Raw genomic sequence first — 25844 nt, 5'->3', positions numbered from 1 at the left:
AGATTATGCAGTCGTCACATGGTCGCTACATGTTCGCGGGTGGTTGCCGGGGAATCGCCATCATGGTCGTGAGAAATCCCCGCATTCTGGGAACTGATCGCGGCCTCATTATGGTCGCTGTGAATTTTTCAACATGTTGAAAAATTAGCAGCAACTAGAATGAAGCCGCCATGGAGAGTAGCGAGAATACTCTTGCCGTAGGTGGGTCGCCAGGAGGTTCGAGTGGGTTGCCAGGAGGTTGAAGGTTCACGTAGGTTGTAGCCGGTGCTGACCGGTGAATTTCATTGACTCATTGGGGAAAAAAAAACAAGCAGCAGTTTTCAGAACCAAGAATAATGTCCGCAAAGCTTCACAGCCGTGTATCTCTGGCTTCTTAAAAGTTGTCTCCCCTCCTTCTCCCCCCTCTCTTTTAAAGGACCTGCTGTACACTGTGCTTTAGCCATCTTAATTACAACACCAACCTTCCTGTTCATCGCGGTATCACCTTGGCTTTGCACCGTGTGAATTTCACTCAGACAGAGCTCCCCCCGCTTGCCCTGTGCCCCGCCTGCTTAACGGGCTGGTGAAGGAAGTGCGTGTGTGCGTGTGTGTGGCATCTCTGGAGAGAAGGAATGGGTGAAGTTTCAGGTTGAGACCCTTCTTCAGACCTATTTCAGAGTGCATTTGGGTCGGTGTCATGCTGTGGTTTTGTGCTCTGATGTAGGACAGCAGATATTCCTCCCTAATGTTAGCGAGCCAGATGTTTCTCTATCCAGATGTATTTATTTATTTACTTTCTTATGAATATTTGGCTGTGATGGTCCATCTCCAGACTAAAGGTCCATGTTTCTGGATACTATTCCAGTAAAGTCCGACCCGCTCCGAGAATATTCTCTGGAAATTCTTCAAAAATAATAGATGTGATTAGAGAGAGAAGATGAAAGTTTATGGAATCATCGTCCAGCTGTGTTCCACAGGATGTACATATACAGAAGAGTAAAAGGTCAATCTGCTTCTAGGAACGTGACCAAAATCACCACTGTCAATGGCGGGCATTTAGTTCAGGGATCTGTCATCATTCCTGGCATTGGACACATCTGAATTGTCCATGGGTCCCACCTCTGGGCTCAAGCCTGAGGAGTTTGATGGTTTTAAGGTCCCACGCTGTTTAATAGGAACCTGAGGGCAACTTTTCACTCACAGGGTGGTGAGTAAATTGACGGAGCTACCAGAGGAGGTTTTTGAGGCTGGTTAATAAAACAACATTTAAGAGATACTTGGGACGGGTACATGGATAGGAAAGGTTTAGAGGAATGCGAGCCAAATGTGGGCAAGTGGAACTAGCTTGAATTAGATTTTTTTTTTAAACACGGTCAATGCATATTGATAAACATTAACATGTAAATATGCAAGATTATAGCCAATAGCTACTTTCCATCTTTAGTCCCTAGATGGGGCATCTTGGTTGGCATGGAAGAGTTGGGCCGATGGGCCTGTTTCCGTGCTGCATGACTCAGTGCCTGGGTCTTCTATATCTTGTTGTGTTGCTGGTACTGAAAGCTCGGAATTCCAGTTGCAATCCAGAGACTTGAGCAGAAAAAAGATATGTTGCCCCTTTCAGTGCAGCGTCATCTTTGGGGTGTTAAATGAGGCCTCGCCCACTCTTCCAGGTGTCTATGACACATCCCAAAGTGAAGGGCTACAGACCAGTGACTAACATTTAACCCTTCATCAATATCCATACCAATGAACTGATTTCACAGTGGACATTTGGATTCTGCATGTCCTATCTTACAGCATTTCAGAAATGCAAAGTACACTTGGTCCACTGCGAATGGATGTGGCAGGCGCTACATAATTGCAGGTCATACATTGTGAGAATGCTTTCTGTTACCTGTGGCAATGCAGTTTCCTAAAGGAGTAGGACCTTGGCTTCTTTGACCAAATCTTGCAAAATGAACACTTGATTTTGACAATGAGGCAAGCATACAATTGTCTGTTATTACACAAATCCTGGTGCCAAGAAATTCCTTTCGGCAGCAATTCACTCCTGCAGTGAAAACAAACCCTGCTTTATATTTCCCTGTTCAAAGATTTTTTTTTGCAGGAAATATCTTTGGTTGTTTATGTCCGAAATGTAATATGTCTTCAATCGTGTTCTGGACTTTGTCAGACTGGACAGAGCTACAGACCTGCGGCATTAACCCTTCTGCAGATGCAGCCGGACTTGCTGAATGTTTCCAGCATTCCCTGTTTTTATTTCAGATTTCCACCAAATGCAAATCAGCAATTTTTTTGATTTGATATTGACTAGTTTTGCCAAATGTTAATCAGTATTATGCCAATTGGTTACTTTTGCCTGCTCCAGTGACTGAGATCGTGCAGCAAATCTGTCCCCTTTCATATCTCATCGCTATTGAAGTGGAATATTGAGCCGAAATTAAGAAGCATTTCTCAAGTTGGGGGAGTAGAATTAGGCCCATCAAGTCTACTCTGCCATTCAATCCTCCCATCTTCCTGCCTTCTCCCTTGATGAGAGGCAGCACCAATGTATCAACTTAAAACGGTAATTAGTAGTGGAACTAATGGAAAATTAACAGGTGGAGCAATTCTCCTGCCCAGCCAAACCTTTGAACATTCGTTCTGCTGGGTAATTCAGAATAGTTTGGGTAATTCCTATCAAGTAACTAAAGACTTTACATTTTGGATATCAATCGTCATTCAAAAGTGTTTCCTGCAAAGGTGGAAATGTTTGTATGGAAAGTATTTGATATTATGATCGTATTGAAGTAAATAACCAGATGTTAGAAGAAACTTCAGTGCCTACCTTTGTATGGTTGGTTGGTTGACTGACCTGTATGTCAATGGAAAGGATAATCAGATGAGTGGTAGCACAGTGGTGTGGCAGATGAGTTGCTGCCTTGAGACCCGGGTTCGATCCTGACTACAGGTGCTGTCCATACGGAGATGGTATGTTCTCCCTGTGACCTCATCACTTTTCCTTGGAAGGTCCCTTGCAGTGCAAGTCCATAGCTCCCTGGAAGAGACAACAGAAGTGATAAGATGATAAAGGAGTATGAGATACTTGTCTTCATTGGTCAGGGCATCGAGTATAAAAGTTGGGAAGTCACATTTCAGCCACATCAAACTTTAGGCCACTTTTGGAGTATTGTGTGCAGTTCTGGTCACCACACAGCAAAAAATGAATGTGCAGGCTTTGGAGATCTCCACTGTACAGTGCACTCGTGACAATAAGGCACTATGAACCATGGTCCCTTTTCCCCAATATACTTGGGGTCTTTTCACTGATCCCCTGTGATGACAGAGATGGAAGTAGGGTCGAGTCAGGCATGTGGCTCTCCAGGTGATTCATAACTAGTCACAGTGACATATCGGTTCTTGAAATGGAATCGCTAACATCAGAGCAACCACAAGGTGTGACAGTAATTGTTCCACATCAACAGGTAGTTAAACTGCAGAGTGTGACTCGTTTTCCCATCACTGATACATAGCAGACTTTTATTATCTGGCTGAATTTGGTGTGCACTGAAGCATCCACGCCTGGCACTAGTCCTGACACTTGACATGTTGTACAGCTCCACCCTCACTCACTTCAACAGGTTTAAACAATGGACAGAGGAGAAACCTACAAAGGTGTTAGATCATTGAAGCTGATATCATAAACAGAAGTTTCCTGTTTAAACTGTCTCTGGCCACATGAATTAATCCAGAACCAAGTGCCTAAAATTTCATTTGTACAATGCTTTTCTCAGCGTTAAGCAACTGTATATTGGATTTGTATTCCTGCTATGATACATATTGAGGACCATTCCCAGATTGTATGACATTGGCGATATGGGAATGGGCTCATCCAAGGCGTGGGTCACCTCGTATGCAGCAGGGATGTATGGGTTGCTGTTTCTCATGTAACACGCACTCCATGGCTGGGCTTTTCCAAGGCAACACCTCATTCCAGTCCCGCACCATACTTGGATACCTGTACAAGAAGGAGAATACTGCGCTTAAACCCCGCCTACCCTTTATTTGGAATGGAATGGAATACTTTATTGTCACATGTGACAAGGCACAGTGAAGTTATTTGCTTGCTTACCCTGACAAAGTAACAATGTACGCCGGCTCCTCCTTTGTTCACCCCTCCCCCGCAGCGGTTCCCCCATGCCGGGACATCCATTGTCCATAGTTCTTCCTGCTTCCTCAGAGGTCCCCCCCCCCCCATGCTCTCATCGACCGCCAACCGCGGGATAACCCGCAAGGCTCCACCGCCACCGCCGAGGCTTCACCGCCACCGGATTATTTGATCTGTTGGTTTCTGAGTTTCACCAGTTCCAATCCCTCCCATGCCCAGCTACGGTCTCTGAAGGTAGTGAGTTTTCAACGTCCTGTCCTGTCTGGTTTGCCCCCTCGCCACGATGCTCATTCAACTCTCACACTAGGGTGCCTGAGAATCTATGAGTAATAGTTCTCCTCAAACGTGGGGGAAAAATGAGCCCCCTTTGGCAAGTTAACAAGCACTGTAAACTCTGTTCACTAAAAGAGTTGCTTGGCAAAAGATGAGATAAATATTCATCACTTCATGTTGGGCTCGTTTCAAGCTGTGGCAATTCTCAACACAAATAGAGAATACATTCTGAAAGATGCCTGTAAGTTTCCTGTAAATAGTACCATGAATCGGAGCTTCAGATCTATTCCCGATTACCCAGTGAGTTTGATGTGAATAATTTGCCCTCTTGTAGTGCTGCTGGCGGGGAGATCTTCAACCAGTGTGTCGCCGACCGAGACGAGGCCTTCAAAGAGAAAGACGTTATTCGGCTGGTGTGTCAGATCCTGGATGGAGTAGCCTATTTACATGGGAAGAATATTGTTCATCTAGACATCAAGGTAAGGTTCCTTGTCAGCACATTGGAAATCAGAAGGTATAAACAGATGTGGCAATATTATACCTCCAATACAATTGTTGCCTTTGCACCGTGGAGTATAATTAAACAGATGATAAATGTGATTGTGCAAGGTTTTCCCCTGCGTTTTTTAAATGAAACTGCTGATCCATCAAAAGTAATTTCAAGATGGGTTGGGATGTGGCGATGTTGAGAGAGGCCCTTGCAGGTTTAATTCCTGCTGTACATCCAAAACATTGGCAGGATTTTTGTTCCATTGACCTGGATTCACCATTTGAGAGTCAAATGCAAATTTTTCCATGGAGCAGGTTGCTTATGTGTCTCAATAGACATTCGCATGGTGTGCCTGTCTCTACATGCTATTACTGGATAGATTTAAACTCGCCAGTAATATTGTATGAAAGGCGTATGGAACAGGCGCCACAAAGGCTCTCTGACTTAACAGGATTGCTGCCTGCTCCTATCATTATATCTGTGGTGAGTGGATTGTGGATTTCTCCAAGTTTGCATGGGACACTTGCCAGATTGAAATTACCACAAAAAAACCTAAGGAATCAGCAGGTAAGTGCTTAGCAACCAACGCAGCTAGTGCACGTTTTAACTGGCAAATGGTACAGAAGCAACAGTCAGGCAAGGTAGCAGACTAGAGTCGTCTTTGTCTTGGCATCTTCAGTAATTCCACTCCATTTATAATGATGCCATTAACAATCCACTTTTCGTTCAAAAAAATCAGTATGACAACATGCGTTCAGTTCAATTTAAATTGCAAGGTACACTGTAAGTTGTCTCGTTACACATCAGCAGACTGACAATTTGATGAAGATGGAAAAATCCATTTTATTTTAACACAGATTAGTTTAATTTAGAGATACAACGTGGAAACAGGCCCTTCGGCCCACCGAGTCCATGCCGGCCAGCGATCATCCCGTTCACCAGCACAATCCTACATACTAGGGATAATTTCCAATTTTACAGAAGGCAATTAGCCTACAAACCCACATGTCCTTGGAGTGTGGGAGGAAACCGGAGCACCCGGAGAAAACCCACGCGGTCACAGGGAAAATAGGCATATTTCATCTTTCTTTGTGACATAGAAAGCGGCTATTTGGCCCATTAAAATGTGACCTCTCAAAATGCACTACTTCAAACTTGCCCGAATTAAATTGTACCGATCCACGCACATTTTCTGCAGATCTGTGCCCTGCTGTGGTCTTGGACAATCCCGTGCTGGGGAAGAGTGTGTCTCTCTGCTCTTCTAAACATGCCGATGCTCACTGGGGTTCTCCTTTCCTAATGTTTTAGAGTGAAACCTGTTGGCGTCTCTGATAAACAAATAATATATCCCAGCCTCGTCATTATAACTGTCAGCAATCGAAAAATAAATGTTAAACACTTCACCTTAGAAATCCCAGCAGGAAAGGAAATATGGAGAGAGAAGCAGTCAGCGTTTTCTGGCTGCAACACTTCATTAGAGTTGAGAAAAACTGAGCCAGCATGATTTAAAAGCAGTTTTTTCAACACTTTCCATTTTCTAAGCAGATCAGGGAGCATCTGTGGAAAGAGAAATGGTTAATGTTTCATCTCACACTCTCACACTCACTGTTTTCCTTTCAAAGGGTGCTGCCTGACCTGCTGAATCTCTCCTCCACTTTCAGTTTTTAACATCACAAGAGATTTGATCTGTTTGATCGATTTCCATTGGGAATGGATTGTCAAACTTGAATTGTTTTTCCTGCAATGCCAGAGGTTGAGCGGTGACCTGGTAGAAGTGCGTAAAATTATGAGAGGCGTAGATAGGACAAGTTGAGATGTCATGCTGTAGAATGACTCAGATTGGCAAATGTAGCAAAGTTGACTGCAATGACTGTAAAAATAAAATCAACGTGCTCAGATAACTGGTGAAACGTTTACAAAAGTGAGCAGGCAGGTACCAGGAACTAACAGGCGTGAGTGGTTTAAGGTATCCACGGCAAGCATCATTATCACATGTTGCATCAGCAATGTCATTGTCCCAGCCAAGAGTGCAGAGAATCCAGTCAGCACAGATTGGACAGTAACTTTCGGGGAAAGCAGAACTCTTTGGAGGTGCTGTTTAGCACAAAGTAACTTCATGGAAGGACGCGAGAGATAGAAATCCATGGATTTAGCAATGACTTTAGGGCCATAGAGCATAGAACAGTACAGCACACATACAGGCTCTTTGGCTCGCAATGTCTATGCTGAATGTGATGCCAAGACCAACTCTTATCTGTCTGTGTATAATCCATATCCTTCCATTTCCTGCCACATGCCTTTCGGAAAGTCACATAAATGCCATCATTGTATCTGCCTCCATCACCTCCCCCGGCAATGTTCTCCAGGGACCCACCACCCTTTATGTTTTTAAAAAGAAAACTTGCCTTGTAATCTCCTTCAAAATATTGCCCTTTTTATCTTAAATGTCTACCCTCAATGATTTGATATTTCCATCTTGTCTACCCTATCAATGCCTCTCATAGTTTTATATACTTATATTAGGTCTCCCCCTCGACATCAGGTGTTCCTGGAAAAACCAGCCAAGTCTGTCCAAATTCCCCCTGTAGCTAATGCCCCCTAATTATTAGGTTGATGAGGAGTTTTGCTGAGTGCCTCTGATGATCTGACTTCTGATCATTTATAAATTTGTTCAGCATCGGTCTCCTTAATTCCCCCATATTCCCAGTAAATGAAAGACAATTTTTGAAAGGTTTGAAGGGATATGGGCCAAACATGGACAAAGGTGGAGTATCTCGGTCGGCATGGACAAGTTGGGCCAAAGGGCCTGTTTTGATGCTGTGTGACTCGACAACAATTCAGTGTGGAATTCATACAGGGTTTTATTACTTGCAGTCAATCCTCTTCAATTCAAATGGACAATGTAAACTATGATCGTGGACACTTACACTATAAACTATGATCGTGGCAGATCAATGATGCATTAAAAACCATGCATTTAATGTCCTTCACAGTGCCTGGGGATCTTTCAGTGAACAGAGCATTGAAACTCCATTCCTGTTCTTTATTTCAGCCACAGAATATACTGCTTACAAGTTGCAATCCTCTGGGCAACATTCGGATTGTGGACTTTGGACTATCCCGACGGGTGGACACCATTGAAGAGATCAAGGAAATCACTGGGACTCCTGAATACGTAGGTAAGTGTCAGGCCACTGTCCCACATTCCCAAAGATTGATCTTGGTGTGTTCTAGGTGACTGATTTGTTCTGGTCTTCTCCTAAGATAGATACAAAATGCAAGAGTAACTCAGCGGGACAGGCAGCATCTCTGGATAGAAGGAATGGGTGACGTTTTGGTTCTGAAACGTAACCCATTCAGTTACTCCAACATGTTGAGTCGATCTTCAGTGTAAGCCAGCATCTGCAGTTCCTTCCTACACACTGGCCTTTTCCTACCTCCAGTTACCCCCCCCCCCCCCCCCTCTACTTTCAGTGTAGGGGAAGGGTTCTGACCCGAAACATTGCCTATTCCTTTTCTCCAGAGATGCTTCCTGACCCGCTGAGTTGCTCCACCATTTTGTGTCTATCCTCGGTATAAGGCAGCACTTCTTCCTATATAGTCCCTCTAAACCTGTCCTATCCATGTACCTGCGAAAATGTTTTTTAAACTCTGTGATAGTACCTGTGACTAGATGGAAGGAAGTGAGAAGCCTGTGATGGACTGGGCTGTGTTCACCACTCTCCGCAGGTTCAGGCAGTTATGGGCAGCGTGCCAGACTGACGCACATCCCATCGGAAATCACTCCATGCATCCCATCAGAAATCACTCCATGCATCCCATCACTATGTAGCTGCAAAAGTACATTACGCTCAGGTTTTGAATTTTGGAGGCCAAGTCGAAAGTGCCATAGCTTCTACCGACTGAAATGAAATTTAAGCAGTCAACGTGAGAAATGCAGATAATCCTGCAGTGCTTAAAACATCAAGCTCAAAATGAAATTGGCTATAATGCAGAACCATTTTGTGCATGGGTGAAACCATTGCACCTAGAGTGAGAAAGTTTAACAATATCTGCACACCTAGCAGATTATTGACAAGCATTCAAGTGTCTGATATTACTTTTTCTTCTTAATTCCTCCAGCTCCTGAAATACTAAATTATGAAGCAATCAGCACAGCTACGGATATGTGGTAAGGACAACATTTTGCTGGGTTGACAATTGTAAATTTTGACAATAGGCTCCAAACGTACATGAATAAGTTGTGCTTAGTTCCCTGATATAAATTGTAAGTTTACAAGACTACCTGTCAAAACACACATCCATGAATATATATATTTCTATACATAAATATATAAAATGTAAATACATAAATAAACAGAACTTCAAAAAGAGAATTGATGGAATAAATCTGTGAAAACATTGCACAAACAAAGAGCTTCAGAAACTGCAGGTCATGGCTTCCTGACCAATGCCTCAATCTGAGAACACAGCTCTCTCTAGAATGCGGTTTTTAAATCCAGTTTCCAGCCATAAGGTAAAAGATGGGCAGAACTGCAGGGGAAGCAGCTGAAAGGAGCAGCTTCTGCTATTTGTTCAGGGTATATAAACTTGGAGCTAACATTGGGTCTTGCAAACTGCCAGAGAACAAAGTTAAACTTGTTCCATAACTATCGAAAGATTTTATTTATTCCTCATCGCCACTGGATTTAACAAGCGAACATTATGTGGCACAATCGCTGAGGTTTTGTACTTATTCAAGTGCAGACTAACAGAATTCGATTTTCTATTGCTCTACAGGAGTATCGGCGTGTTGGTTTATGTTATGCTGACAGGCATTTCGCCTTTCCTTGGAGATGACAAGCAATCCACATACCTCAATATTTCCAGAGTAGACGTTGACTATTCAGAGGATATCTTCGAAGGTATCTCTGAACTGGCTTTAGACTTCATTCAGGCTCTCCTCATTAAAGATCCCAGGTAAGGTCTTCAATTATCTGCACATATCCACCTTTGTTTCTACATTCTAATGCAATGACATTTATTTGGAAGATTTGGTTGTGGTGTTTGCATCAAATACTTTGCCAGTTGGGTTCATTATATCTGACATTCTGACACTTATATCTATGGGTTTAAGCTCTCCCTTGAAATTAAGCATGAATCATAAATCATCCTTGATCAGATGCTTGGACAGGAGATGAGAGAAAGTAGTGATCATAGTGACGGATTGGAACAGGAAATTCTCAGTAAAATGTCTCGCCTTAATGACAATTCACTTCCCCATCACTGAGTAATATTTCAGAAAGGAGAGGTTGGAGTCATTGTTACTGAAAGCAACTCCTTCATTGTACTTTTCACACCTGAGACCTTTCCCTCCTTGGACAGGTCAACTGCTCCAGAAGAACACTACCACACTCAAGCTTCCCTCCAAGTCACACATGATCCAGACTTGTAGATATAATGCCATTCCTTCAATGTAAATCATAATCATACAGCACAGAAACAGGCCTTTCAGCCCAAATTGTCCATGCTGACAAACATGCCCTATCTACTCTAGTCTCACCTGCCTGTGTTTGCCCAATATCCCTCTAAACCTTTCCTATCCATGTACCCGTCCAAATGTCTTTTAAATGTTGTTATAGTACCTGCCCCTACTGCCTCCTTTGGCACCTTATTCCATCTATCCACCACCCTCTGAGTGACAAAAATGCTCCTCATGTTCCTGTTAAATCTTTCCCCTCTCACCTTAAGTCTATGTCCTCGGGTCTTTTACCGAGCATATGGGAATCCCAGCCTGCCCAACAGCTCCCTATCGCTCAGACCCTCAAGTCCTGGCAACATCCTCAAATCTTCTCTGCATTCTTTCCAGCTTAACGACATCCTTCCTATAGTATGGTGACCAAAACTGAACACAATACTCTAAACTCTGCCTCACCAATGTTTTGTACAAATCAGCTTCATGTTACAAAAAGAAAAGCACTTTAAAATAGAGATTAACTTGACATTATGTTTTGACTGCTTGATATGTTTTAGTGAGGTCCTGTCAAATACTGTTGATTCACAAGAACGCATCCATTAGAACAGCAAAGGAGAATGCAGCCATTACACAGTCTTCAAACACTACAACCTCAGCCTCTGTATCTCGAATGTTAGTGTCATGGTAAATCCATGAATGCTTCTGTATAGTGTGCCTGGTCTAATGTATTATACTGGGCACATTCCTAGTATAGTGTCCCATCGATCTGCTGCATGACCAGCTGAGTCCCTCCAACAGATTGCTCATTGCCCCAGATTCCAATATCTGCCGTCTCTTGTGTCCCATATAATAGGTCCAACTTGTCTTTGGCAATCACAGTGCCAAATAAATTCTGCAAAGTGTTGGCACGCATGACAATGATGGTTAAGGAGCATAATGTTTAGTTTAGAGAGAGATACTGTGTGGAAACGTAAATCTTTGGATCTCCACATTGCTATAATGATCCTCTCTTCTTCATTAGGAAAAGAGCAAAGGCTGAACAATGTCTCAACCACCCGTGGCTCTGTCCCGAGACAGAAGTGACCAAGCCCCTGACCGAGTCAGAGGAGGAACAATCCGAGTCTGAGCCCAGCACTCCTGATGCTGAGGAGCTGGTGCTAATGGCCTCCTACACACTGTGCAGGCAGTTGGACAAGGACGTTGAAATAGAGCGGACGGCTGTGCACAAACAGTTCAAGTTCAAGGAACCCTTCACGACGTTGCGGGATTTCCTGAGCGCTTAACGCGTACTGGACTGCTAACATGCTGGTTTCAAGCCCTCCACGCAGAGCACAGTGTTTACCTGTTGCTCAGAGTGCTCTGTGGCTGAATGCTCTGCAGGCTTTCATTACCTTGGACAATTACACTTTTTATCGAGCTTCAGCCTGGTGTGATATAGAGCACGCAGCCTGAATTGGGCACACGGGGGGGGGGGGGGGGGGGGGGGGGGGAGGGGAGGTGGTTCCCTCTTAAGCCTAGTGATGGAGCTGAGAGAGTGGGACGGGGAAATCCTAGTTAAAAGTCCCTGATAATCAGACCAGTGAATCGCAGTGGTTGAGACAATTGCAGTGATTGAGACAGGCGAGGTCTGTGCCACAGATGGTGTTTGAAGTGCCAGTTGATTTTTTTTTTTTAAGGCACTTCTCAGTTAAGCAAAATAAAATCTTGCATTACATTTGAGTATAATTGGATTTTCTGATGGAAGGCGCCTGTTTGGCGTAACAGGAAATAGTTCTTTACGCTGACAACTATCCCTCTTGCACCCCACTCTCCAAACCAGTTTGATATTTCTTCCTAATTACAAAGGAAAATCATGCGTTGTATTTAAGATGCCTTTTACCAATATGTAAGGCCAGCAAAGGTCGGATTTGATGCAAAAAAAAACCTTATTGTTGCACTGTAGTTTACAATGATAGCTCTGCATGCTCTGTGCAGTACTCGGTTCCACTTCAATTCGCCTTCTGCTCTGTTCCATTATAACGTCTGATTACCATTTCCCTGCAATCATAAAATACTCAGCCATGGCTCTTTTTTTATCGAATTAGGAAGGAGATCCAAAATAAGATTGAGGAAGTCTAAACTCCAAGTCGAGGGATAAACATTAATTGCAGTTCTGGTGGCTACAAGATATTCAATGCAAATTTCCCTGTAAAGCAATACATTGGAATGTGCTGTGCTTCAATGAAATAATGGCACATGAAGCATGATTGCAATTGTCTTTCACGGGCCATGGGAATAGGTGTGGCTTTCCCCCCCCCCCCCCTCTTATTTATTGTATCCTGATGGTTAAAAAAATCATTATTGAAAGATTTGTATCAGGGGATTAAAGTACGATTGTTTTTCCCCCTCAACAGAAGTCTCCAGAAACATATCTTCATTGTAATTCTCGTGGTTTGACACCTCTAGTGGTTATTGACATGCGGCTCATATCTTCCTATTATAAATTAAGCTCGCGCACATCGTAGAGCCCTTTGACTGGTGAGCCAGGTACCAGGTATGTTCAGGTGTTAGAAAATGTGTGTGGATTTTGAGACTGTTCAACACCTGGCTGGGGGAGCAGGGTATGAAGGAGTGTCCGTGAGGGGCCCATGTAACAGACTTGTCACCGGACACTTTATTTTGGTGACTGAAACAAGGTGAGGTATTTACAATGTGTAGGAAAGTACTGCACAAAGATGCTGGTTCATACTGAAGATAGACACAAAGTGCTGGAGTAACTCAGCGGGTCAAGCAGCATCTCTGGAGAAAAGGAATGGGTGACATTTCGGGTCTGAAGAACCGTTCTGGCCCGAAATGCCACCTATTCCATTTCTCCAGAGATGCTGCCTGACCCACTGAGTTACTCCAGCACTTTGTGTCTATCAGAGGCGCTCACAAGTTTGTCATTGTAGGACGGTAAGAGATTCACTTTGTACGGTGGGCTGCTTTAGCGTTTCACCAATGAACTGCAAGACTGGGCTGCTGTCGTTCACTTTATCTGAGGCACAAATATACAAGGATTGTGTGGTATTGGCAACAATGCTTTTAGGTATTATTATTTAATTCTGACCTAATTTGCACATTCAAAGTGAGCATTCTGTGAGGGATACATTTTTTTGGAGAAGAAACGTATTTTACTTTGAACAAATAAACGGGCAATGTTATCTGCATGATTGAATCTCCCTTAAAAGGCAAACTGCAAAGGTATGGAGACCTCGATTGCATGTTTGAATGTATTGCACGGAGGTCTTTTGCCACATGGGTGACAGGAGATCTCCCCAAACACAAGTGAGAGGTGTCTCACCAACATTCCTGTTGTACAGCAGAGCTCAAATATTTGAAAATGAGAAGGAATTTTGTATTGTATTATATTTTCAATGGTTGAATAGAATTATCGGGGAATTATTTAAACATGTTCTTCGGCAGAAACCATTGTCCAATTGTGGTAACTGCACTGAACTGATAAGGATGCATTTTGTTTGAGGTTTTGGGCGAGTGCTTGAATGTAATCTGCTGGTTGGTCAGTGCCAGTGCAGGAAGGTGTTTTCCAACAGATCGCATTCACTTGCTTGCCACCGAGCAGACACAACAAGCAGGCTCTCTGGAGAACGTGTGTACTGTGACCATGGGGGAGGGGCATGAAGGGAGCAGGCACAGCATCCATGGCGCACTGAGGCAACCCTGGCATGCAGTTGCTTCATTGACCAGTCAACCCCAGAGTTTCATTGCCAGTATACTTTCATGTCCTATGACAAAATTGTAGTGTTATTGACAGAGACGAAGGAGTCTCTTAAGATCCATATGTTTTAAGCAAAGCACTTGTGATATCTGTAAAACAAGTTGAGGGATATTGCTTAAATGTAAAAAAAAACGCCAAAAAAAACTGTTGTTTATTAATGCCACTTGTTTAATTTGGTGAAGACATCAGCCTGATGTTTTTCTCAAAGTCACTGTCCTATTTATTTTAAATGTATTAAGGATGAAATTGCGAACAGGAGTTTTCTGTCAGTTAGTATATCTTCAGACTCTTATTTCAATTCTGTTGTTGCACAGGCATTTTACCACAGTCAAAGCAAATGTCCCCCCTCCATTTTGTTAAGCCAGTTAGACATTTAAAGAAACAAAAATATGATACTTAACTGTTCGGGTTCCAATAGCAAGGAGAATAGATTTTGTGTGTGTGTCTCAAGAAGATAAGAACAGTCGGGGCCAGTTCCTGGTCTCCAGGCTGCTGATTGCAGCCGTAAGTGGCCCAGAGCAGTCAAGAGGCGACATCTTAAATTGATCAAGTCTTACAATATATACACCACCTCAATGCAGCAAAAAGGACTAGTTTGGAGATTAAAAAGGCCGGCAATGGAAAGATTGTTAGATCCTTGTCTAGAGCAGATTGATTAGAAGGAAATATCCCTTCTGCTCATGATACAATTGTAGCTTGTTTCTTTTGCAAAGGAAAAAAGTGACATTTATTTAGAACAATCAGGTTGTTAAGTATTTACAAAGTTCACAATTAACTACTGAAATTCCACTGGAGTGTTGGTGATTCCTTGGTGTAAAACATTTGTTGGACCAAATCTTTGAACTGTAATAATTGTATTGTTATTTCATTTAAAATGATGTCAATGTATCAACACCACGAATAATATAATGTACAGTTTCTTCATGCAATAATCTCGATAGCCAAAACTGATGACAAAGGTACTGTTTGATGTTTATCATGTAATGTGTTGACTTTTTTTACAATAAAATATTATGCAAGTTCATTACCTTGTCAACTTTACAAATATCAATTTGCAAAACTATTATGAATGATAGGAAGACAGATTCTGATAAATCTCAAGAACTAAAAGTATTAATTGCCTGCAATTTAGAAGATTAAATGATGACCTGTTTGTATTTGAAAGATTTGTCGGCAAATAAGATGAACTCCATCTCAAATGAGAGGTGCAGTCCACAGGAGAATAACTTATTTGAAACTACGCTGAGCAGATTTGTCTTCAATGCATATCTGCACAAAGGCGACACGGTGGCATAGTGGTAGAGCTACTGCCTTACAGCGCCGGAGACCCAGGTTTGATCCTGACTACAGGTGCTTGTCTGTACGGAGTTTGTACATTCTTCCCGTGACTTGCGTGGGTTTTCTCCGAGATCTTCAGCTTCCTTCCACACTCCAAAGATGTACAGGTTTGTAGGTTAATTGGCTTGGTATCTATGTAATATTGTCCCTAGGATGGTGTAGGATGGTTAGTGTGCGGGGATCGCTGGTTGGTGCGGACTTGATGAGCGAAGGGCCTGTTTGCATGCTGTATCTCTAAACTAAACTTAAGCTTCCAGAAATTCCAGCCATTGCAGACAACCATTTAAAAAATATATAAAATAAAATACTTGCATTTTTTTCCAAGCAAGGGTTTATAGCTCCTGATATTTTTACTATGTTATTTTCACATTGGGTAAACACTCAACAACTGCCAAACAACAATGCTGTGAACAAACAATGCAGCGGCTTTCGCACGAGAGGTCTGTGCTCAGTCTCCAGTGTTGTGGGCGGGTGAGCCCAGAGGTCCAGGAAGTGATGCAAAGTGAGATAAAGGCGAAACTAGTCCAACAATTTTCCAAAAGCAAATTCCTGCAGCTGCTGTACACCTGAAGAAAGAGGAGAAACTGCCTCTGAGGAAATGCTCATCGTGAATATTAAAGGTGACTTCTTAGCTCAGTGACCTTCCACAGTTCCTGCTCTTCCTTTGATCCCACACCTCTACAGACCACTCACCATTTCCATCCATTGGAGCACCTTCATTCTTCTACCCAGTCATCAATGTTCCTGCTCCTCTCCTTTCAATTCCCCTTTCTCTGCATCTTAATTGTATGTCTTATAACTTATCCCATCTGATGACAGACCACTGACTTGAAATATGAACTCAATGGTACTTTATTGTCACATGTGCCTAAGTACAGTGGGATTTTTTTTGTGCCTACATTTCATTGATAATCCTCCTATACATTAGGCACAATCACACTAAGTACAAGAGTGTTAAGGGCCTGTCCCACGAGCATGCGACTCCATGCGGCAAGCGTGACCTAACGTGGTCGCTTGAGCCGTACGGCCTCGCGGGGCCGGTCCCACTTCGATCGCCGGAGCCGTATGGAGTTGTGCGGAGCTGGTCCCGACATCGCGCAGGGCTCTGAAAAACTGACCGTGTTCAAAAATTCCGCGCAGCAACGGCCTGCCGGCCCGCAGCCTCCTCCACGCCGTATGCACCGCCTCGACGGGCGTGCGCAGCGTCTCGACGCTGTGCGTCACTCGTGAACTTCCCGTGGACTTCGCTCGAACTTCACGTCACTCACTCGACCCCCGCGCGGCCCCCTCTTCCGGTTTGGTCGCGCTCGCCGCATGCAGGCCCATGCTGGTGGGATCGGCCCTGTACGGGGATCACTCGACCTCCGCGCGGCCCCCGCTTCCGGTTTGGTCGCGCTTGCCGCATGTAGGTCGCATGCTCGTGGGACAGGCCCTTAAGTTAGTAGAGCACACTGGGACAGTACACAAGAGTTGCCATGTTTCAAGTGCCATTTTGTTCCCTTCACGTTCAAATCTTACTCCACAAATTCTGGCTAACCTGCTGACTCTTCCAGTGTTTTCTGTTATTAATTAGACGGAAGGGTTAAGGAAGCTTTCCCCTCACAAGCGATCGGATGTGAATTTAAGGGAATTTCTCCTCGCGTTTAAGTTGCTGATCTTGTAATACATTCCTGAATACTCCATCGTGTGCTCCAAGTGGACGACAGATGGCACAATGGGCTAAGTGTTCGGCTGGCAACCGGAAGGTAGCTGGTTCGAATCCTGCTTGGAGTGCATACTGTCGTTGTGTCCTTGGGCAAGACACTTCACCCACCTTTGCCTGTGTGTGTCCTTGGGCAAGACACTTCACCCACCTTTGCCTGTCTGTATGGAAGTAATTGTGTGAAGCACTTTGGGGTCAATGCAAGTTGACTAAAAATGTGCTATATAAATAAAGACATTATTATTATTATTATAAGTGAAGATGGTGAGAGGAAGGAGTTTGTTGAGCGCAGCTGAGCAGGAATGGACATACAACAGGATCAGTGGGGGAAGCAACTAATTCATAACAAGATGTTAAATATCCACAACAGAACGAAAGGATTCAGGGTCAAATCTCTGATGGTCACAGGGTTGTTACCGCTAGGTGGTTGAATTCTGGAAGGTACGTTCTGGAAGATTTGCCATTCTGGGCAGAATACAACAGTGCAGCAAGTTACCCTGGGCTCCCTGTACACATTTAAGAATAAGGAGTAAGCCATTTAGAACGGAGATGAGGAAACACTTTTTCTCACAGAGAGTGGTGAGTCTGTGGAATTCTCTGCCTTGTGGAGGCCGGTTCTCTGGATGCTTTCAAGAGAGAGCGAGATAGGGCTCTTAAAAATAGCGGAGTCGGGGGATATGGGGAGAAGGCAGGAATGGGGTACTGATTGGGAATGATCAGCCATGATCACATTGAATGGCGATGCTGGCTCGAAGGGCCGAATGGCCTACTCCTGCACCTTCTCCTGAACATTGTCTATTGGAGAACAGGAGGCTACAAAATGGAACTCACCAAGGTTCGGGACCAGTCAGCACTACAGAGAAAGAGAGAGTCAGGTGGAATTGAAAGTCATGACTCATTTCTGCAATAATACTGTTCACATTATTATGTCACTACAATTCATTCTAGTGATTCCAAAGCAGTTTGCAAAGTATATATTTTCTGGCTAAGTATTATATTTACAAATGTCTCGTTTAGAGATACAGCATGGAAAGAGAGCCTTCGGCCTACTCAGTCCATTGCCAACCACCAATCACCCGCGTGCTAGTTCTGTGTCATCACACTTTCACATTCTACACACTTGGGGCAATTTACAGAAGCCAATCAACCTACAAACCTGCACGTCTTTGGAATGTGGGAGAAAACCGGCGCACCTGGAGAAACCCCAGAAATGCTATCTGTGGGAGCTTTAGCATTCGTAAACATGGCTCTTAACCAGGAAATTAATACTTTTAATTAAAACTAACCTGCCTTCACCACCCGCTCAGGCTGTACATTCCAGAAAACAACACCTTTGGGTAATCACCCAATGCCAAGTAATTCAGCCATTTACCTTTTTTTTTTTCAATTACACCAGCGTCCTAAACTGGGTGTGGTTTAGACTAATCAGATGAGAGTATTGAAGATGCTACATGTTAGAAGCACATTCGCATCTATGTAATGTTTGAATGCAGTCGCTAGAGTCAAAAAGGCAACCCAGCCCTGATCTGCTATGGCCAGATAATATCGTTCTGTAATTTTGACAGAGACATACGTATTTGACAGAGATTTAAATATATAAATACACCAGGGTTATGACGCACTTCAATGTGACCTCTTGAACGGTGCTTTTAGACCCACTACACTCATTCAAGAGGTGACAGTGGTTCTGCTTAAGCATCAACTGAAATCCAGCATATCCAGTTGTGGAACACCACTTACCTGCACAGAGTCAAGGGTATATAGGACGGTAATAGGCCCTTCAGCCCATCAAGTCACAGGTAGATAGGGGGGTCAAAATGGGTTTCGGCATATTGGCCTTCATCAGTCAGAGTATTGAGAATAGAAGTTGTGGAGGGGGGGGAGGGTCATGTTACAGTTATATAAGACAGGTTTGAAGTATTATATTCAGTTTTGGTCATCAAGTGAAAGGAAAGAAGTTGTCAAGCTGGAAAATGGGCAGAGAAGATTTACAAGGCTGTTGTGCAGGAGGATGCGGGATGATCTTATAGAGGTGTACAAAATCATGGAAGGAATAGATCGGACAAATGCACAGAGTTTTTTGCCCAGGGTAGGTGATGCGAGGACTAAAAGAAATAGGTTTAATGTGAGGAGGGAAAGATTTAATAGGAACCTGTGGGGTAACCTTTTTACACAAAGGGTTGGGGATGTATGGAACGAGCTGCGAGAAGAGGTAGTTGAGGCAGGAACTTTGGTAACATTTAAGAAACATTTGGACAGGTACATGGATAGGATAGGTTCAGAAGGATGTGGGCCAAACGCAGGAATATGGGACTAGTGTAGAAGGGGTATTTTGGTCGGCATAGGCAAGTTGGGCCGAAGGGCCTGTTTCCATGCTGTATGACTATGATTCTAAGTCTGCATTGACTATCAACCACCCATTTACACAAATCCTACATTCATCCCAATTTTTGTGTCCTTTTCATAACCCTGCATCTGCAGTTCCATTGTACCCACATTAACCCCGTTCATTTCTCCCCCTATTCTCATCAACTCCCAGTATATTCTACCCGCTCACCTTCATGCTAAAGGGCAATTAAACCACCACCCCACACATCTCCGAGAATAGGAGGAAACAAATTAAATTAAATTAAAATTAAATTTCTTTATTTATATAGCACATTTTTAGTCAACTTGCATTGACCCCAAAGTGCTTCACATAATTACATCCACACACACAGGCAAAGGTGGGTGAAGTGTCTTGCCCAAGGACACACACAGGCAAAGGTGGGTGAAGTGTCTTGCCCAAGGACACAACGACAGTATGCACTCCAAGCGGGATTCGAACCAGCTACCTTCCGGTTGCCAGCCGAACACTTAGCCCATTGTGCCATCTGTCGTCCCATAAGGGGTCCACAGAGGAACACGGTCAGAGACAGAGCGTGCAAACCTCACAGAGACAGCGCCTGAAGTCAGGATGAACTGGGTCTCTGGTGCTGTGAGCAGTGGCTGCACTAACTGCGACACAGTGTTTGTATGAGACTTAAACCCCTGATCTTCTGAGACACACAGCTGATTCCCCTTTTATGTTTTCACAGCCAAGTTGCAATGGCATCCACTATCTGTTGTTTGATCCAAAATATTTAACTTCCAGCAGAGAAAAAATGAAATGCGCCCAAGATTTTTTTACAGCCCGGGAGATATTTAACTAAACATGGTTGCAGCCAGTGGAGTTTTCACCCAGTTCTCTGGTTACCTCAAAGATCTTTCTGGCCCCATTGTTATAACACCAGCGAGAGGACGTGCTGTTCTTGTTGTGAGGAACAGTCCACAAAGTCAACAGGAGGAACAGAAAAGAAACAAGAGCCCAATTCCTGTGTTCACCTCCAGACACACTTCAATCCTGCACCAGGCTACCAGAAGCCAGCCTGATGTTAACCAGGTGAGGCAGAGCAAGTACAACAGGTTGTGGTGCATTACTCTTCCATTCCAGTCTCTCATGGTGCCGTCCGTTTATATAATGCAGACTGGTATTTATTACAGATTAAAATAGTCAGTGTCAAATTGGCTGCCAAGACGTGAATCATAGATCTTTGAAAAGGGCAAAGGAGGTTGATTGGCAGTGAAATTATAGTCCTTTGTAAAAAAGTGATCATCACTTTGTGACAGAGTTGACTGACTGAAGTTTTAAGATGTAGAATTAACACATTGCATTTCATGCTGACAAGCCCATTCCATGAACTGATATGAAAGTTCAAATAATCTGTCAATGCTAACTGAACTCCGAGGAATTTTGGTTTCATTCATTTTATTGTAATTGAAACACTCAGTTAAAGAATGATGAGAGTCAGAACCATCGTAGGTGATGTCTCTCCAAGGAGGTGAGGAAACACTTTTTCTCACAGAGAGTGGTGAGTCTGTGGAATTCTCTGCCTCAGAGGGCAGTGGAGGCAGCTTCTCTAGATGCTTTCAAGAGAGAGCTAGATAGGGCTCTTAAAAATAGCGGAGTCAGGGGATATGGGGAGAAGGCAGGAACGGGGTACTGATTGGGGATGATCAGCCATGATCACATTGAATGGCGGTGCTGGCTTGAAGGGCCGAATGGCCTACCCCTGCACCTATAGTCTATTGTCTATTGTCTATTGACACTGCTCTCAACGATTGTTGCCCCAAAGTCTTTGTTGCAAAATATGTCTTTGCATCCAATGTCTTTGAATGCAAAAAAGGAATTCACTCTACTTTTAAAGTACCATTGAACCATTGAATTTGTCCATTCCACCACCAGACTGGTGGACAGGTCTATCAGCATCTCTTACTGTACTCTCTACAAACTGGAGATGGAGATGAGGAGGAGTTTATTTAGCCGGAGGGTAGTGAATCTGTGGAATTCATTGTCACAGACGGCTGTGATGGGCAAGGCATTGGACATTTTTAAAGCAGAGATTGATTAGGAAGGGTGTCACAAAGAGGGGCTGAGTGAAATGCTACCCATGTCCCAATTCGCAGTGCTTCATGTTCTGCCATGTCTGACCTGCTGTGCTTGCTGGTCAGCACTGACTTGCATTGAAACAATGATTGAGGAGAGACCTGATACATGGAGAGGGTAGACAGTCAGAAGCTTTTTTTCCCAAGACCAAATACTAGAGGACATAGCTTTAAGATGAGAGGGGCAAAGTGTAAAGGAGATGTGCAGGACACATCTTTTTTACACAGAGGGTGATGAGTGCCCAAAACTCGCTGGTGGAGGCAAATGCAATAGTAACATTTAAGAGACTTTGGACAATGTACGCTCTATTCACTGCATGCGGGCAGATAAGAGTTGGTCTTGGCATCATATTCGGCAAAGCCATTGTGGACCGAAGTGCCTGCTCTTGTACTGTACTGTTCTATGTTCTTGCACATTTTCAATTTTGCCACACATATGTCCCACACCTCTCTATACTTTCCTCTGGTCTATAACCTTCAGGGATATCTGGGCTCTTATCCTGATGTCTTGGCACATCCCATTATTCAAACATTAAACCACTACCAGCCTTGCATTCATCTGCCACACATAAACTCTGCAATGCCTCCAACAGCCCTGTGCCCCTTTCTGCCCCTTGAAACTCTCCTTAAACCCACCTCTTTGAAAATGCCTCTGGTCACCTGCCCTACTGCCTCCTTGGAGTTCATGTTTTAGTTGCAAAACACTCTGTGAAGCTCCAGGGTAGATGTTTTTTTTAATGTAAAGGCTCATAGGGTGATGTCCGTTGTCATTTTTATTTTAATTTAGTTTAGAGAAGCACCATAGAGACGGGCCCTTGGGTCCACATAGCCCACGCCACGCAACGATCACCCATTCACATTACTTCTATGTTATCCCACTTTCCCATCGACTCCCTACACACGTGGAGCAAATTACAGAGACCAAATAACATACAAACCCACACGACTTTGGAATGTGGGATGAAACCAGAGCACCTGAAGGAAATCCACGCGGGTGAACATGCAAACTCCACACAGACAGCAGCCAAGATCAGAATCGAACCCGAGTCTCTGGCACTGTGAGCCAGCAGCTCTGCCTGTGCTGCCTTTAAATCACTTCTAGAAAGTGTTCTTGTCATGGCAAACCTCATGTGAAAGCATTCCATTGTTCCATTATACACTATGCTGCCCCTTTGCTAATGCCCTTAATCACATTCATGTGCTCAGCCAAATTATTTGAAAGTATTACAACATTCACAATTACGTCCACGGTAAGTATTTTTTTGCGTGTGTTTATGATTTTGAAACAAATTCTTCATTTTATTGCTTAATCGGATCTTAATGAATGTTCTTGCTGCTGCCCTGTTAACCTTCCTGTTTTCTAACTAACTCTAATTAGACTTCCTACAAACTGTTTATATTTATATTGGGGAAAATGAGTAAGAATGCAGAAATAGTCAAGTTGCAAGAACATCTCATCATTTTTCCTTCGTTCTGGTAAACAATAGATTTGACCTTAATGCTTCCAAATTTCCATCAACGTCAAAGGAAATTGGTGAGCTTTGGATATCAACCAGGGTACTTTATATGGAGATATAGACCAAAAACATAACTTAACCCTTTATCTTTGGTGGAACCATTGACTGGGGAATGAGAGTTCTGGAAGAGGTCAAGTAAAAGATCAAAGGTTCTTCGAGTGTAACATATAGTTTTGATCTACTTATTTAAGATAGGGAATAATATGCTGCCCCTTGGGCCCACATTAGAGGCAGTCTAAAAGAGATCCACTACCGTTATTTCTGGGGTGAAAAATCCCCCAAATTGGTATTTTTTGTATTTGAGCTATCATGTATTTCTTGGAATTTTGAAGTATGAATGGTGATTTTTTAATTGCCATTTTTAAGATCCTTGAGGGACAGGGCAAATGTTGAGATATTTCCTTTTGGGAGTATCTCAAACAAGGAAGCATAGTTACAAGACCAGGGACAGTCATTTAAGTTTGAGGTGTGTAGAGGGCTGTGAATCTGTAGGGCCAGAACACTGGAGGTATTTAAATATGAATGATATGTATATTTTTAAATGTTCAGGGAACTGAGAGCAATAAGGAAGTGGCATGAAAGAGGGAATGAGGTCTAGGATGGATCAGCAGATCATTGAAAGCCAGGGTAGGATTGGGGGGCCGAGTGGCCTACTCTTGCTGCTAATTTTTTATGTTCAGTTCTATCACCCCTACATTGTACATTGAATGAGGATGACAATAAGATTAGACTAGATTAGATTAGATAGCCTTTATTGTCATTCAGACCGAAGTCTGAACGAAATTGCAGCAGTCAAACATACAATACAATACAATAAAAAACAACAATAAACACATATTAACATCCACCACAGTGAGTCCACCCAGCATCTCCTCACTGTGATGGAGGCAAAAGTCTTAGGGCTGCAGTCTCTTCCCTCCTCGTCTCCCTCTGCGCTGAGGCGATCCCCCACCGGGCGATGTTAAAAACTGTCCCGCGGCTCAATCACCGTGCCCCGGGGTGGTCGAAGCTGCCGCCCACCAGTCCTGCTGACGCCGTACCTCACTCGAGCTGGGCCGCCCTGACATGGGCGCCGTACCTCCCTCAGGCTGGGCCGCCCCGACATGGGCGCCGTACCTCACTCGGGCTGGGCCGCCCCGACATGGGCGCCGTACCTCACTCGGGCTGGGCCGCACTGACATGGGCGCCGTACCTCACTCGGGCTGGGCCGCACTGACATGGGCGCCGTACCTCACTCGGGCTGTGCTGCCCCGACATGGGCGCCGTACCTCCCTCAGGCTGGGCCGCCCCGACATGGGCGCCGTACCTCACTCGGGCTGGGCCGCCCCGACATGGGCGCCGTACCTCCCTCAGGCTGGGCCGCCCCGACATGGGCACCGTACCTCACTCGGGCTGGATCGCCCCGACATGGGCGCCGTACCTCCCTCAGGCTGGGCCGCCCCGACATGGGCACCGTACCTCACTCGGGCTGGATCGCCCCGACATGGGCGCCGTACCTCACTCGGGCTGGGCCGCCCCGACATGGGCGCCGCTCCTCCCTCGGGCTGGGAACGCCGTACCTCCCCGAGCTCGGCCACTCCGACGGGAGCACCGTTCCTTCCTCGGGCCAGGCCGCCCTCCCGGGAGCGTCACAGCCCCTCACGGAAGCCCTGTTCCAGCCCCGAGCCGGGCCGCCCTCACGGGAGCGAGCTCAGGGCGAGTCCTGCCGGGCTCTGCCTCCTGAGCCTCGAGGTCGCCAGCTCCGCCATTAGGCCTCAGCGCAGACGGAGGCAGAGAAGGGGAATACGACAAAAAAGTCGCATTCCCCCGCAGGGAGAGACAGCAAGCCCCGTTTCAACCCCCCCCCCCCCCCCCCAAACACCAACCAAAAACCAAAACTAGACTAACCAAAACGAAATAAACAACACAAAAAACACAAAACAAACAGGACTGCCGGTGAGCCGCTGCAGCCAGAGCCGCGCCGCCACTCCAACTAAGCCTTCCATGTTTGTAATTGAGAGAACATGATCTGTACGCTTATGCAGCCAACTAACTAAAGACCTATCATTGAAGCGAAAGCTTAAGGGCCTGCCCACTTACGCGACCTTTACAGATGACTGCCGGCACTGGTGATAGGTTGCCGAAATTTTCAACATGTTGAAAATTCAGCGGCAACCAGAAAGACGCTACGACTCTTTGGAGACCTCTCACGACCATAGGAGACCTCTCACAACCATACAGGCTGTATGGTCGTGAAAGGTCTCCTATGGTCGTGAGAGGTCACCCGTGACATGTCACCAGGGGCCAGAGTTAGATAGAGCTCTAGGGGAGTCAAGGGATATGGGGAGAAGGCAGGCACGGGATAGTGATAGGGGACGATCAGCCATGATCACAATGAATGGCGGTGCTGGCTCGAAGGGCCGAATGGTCTCCTCCTGCACCTATTTTCTATGTTTCTATGTTTCTATGGGTCGCCTGTATGGTCGTGAGAGGTCTCATTTTTATATCACTTTTTTTCAGAATCACTATATTTTGAAATACTTTGAGAGGAACTACAAAACAATCTACAAACTAAAAAGTACTCCTTCAGCAGAGGAGTTTGCTGGTCAGTAATCCTGACTTAGTTTGTTATTAATAATTCACTTCAGAACAAAGCCCAACCTTTTGATATGTCACTTTTTTCCGCACGTTGAAATAAACATGTGAGGAAATTTCGAAGCTGCTGTTAATAATGAGTCTGATA

At 44.4% G+C, this 25844-nt stretch overlaps 1 protein-coding gene across 2 annotated transcripts in view; it reads left to right on the top strand.

Moving 5' to 3' along the window:
* Positions 1 to 11986, top strand: part of LOC116981972 (serine/threonine-protein kinase 17A-like) — a 52065-nt gene extending 40079 nt beyond the window's left edge. For both annotated transcript variants that reach the window (XM_033035230.1, XM_033035229.1), the window contains 5 exons: positions 4734 to 4878; positions 7942 to 8068; positions 9012 to 9060; positions 9669 to 9848; positions 11366 to 11986. In XM_033035230.1, the coding sequence (XP_032891121.1) occupies positions 4734 to 4878; positions 7942 to 8068; positions 9012 to 9060; positions 9669 to 9848; positions 11366 to 11627 (763 nt within the window). In that variant the 3' untranslated portion in view covers positions 11628 to 11986. The remainder of the gene's footprint in view (positions 1 to 4733; positions 4879 to 7941; positions 8069 to 9011; positions 9061 to 9668; positions 9849 to 11365) is intronic.
* Positions 11987 to 25844: the final 13858 nt, after the last annotated feature.

Source organism: Amblyraja radiata, chromosome 16 (genome assembly GCF_010909765.2).
Source record: "Amblyraja radiata isolate CabotCenter1 chromosome 16, sAmbRad1.1.pri, whole genome shotgun sequence".
NCBI lineage: Eukaryota > Metazoa > Chordata > Chondrichthyes > Rajiformes > Rajidae > Amblyraja > Amblyraja radiata.
The sequence above is the reverse complement of the archived record's forward strand: the minus strand, read 5'-3'. Positions and strand labels throughout refer to the sequence as shown.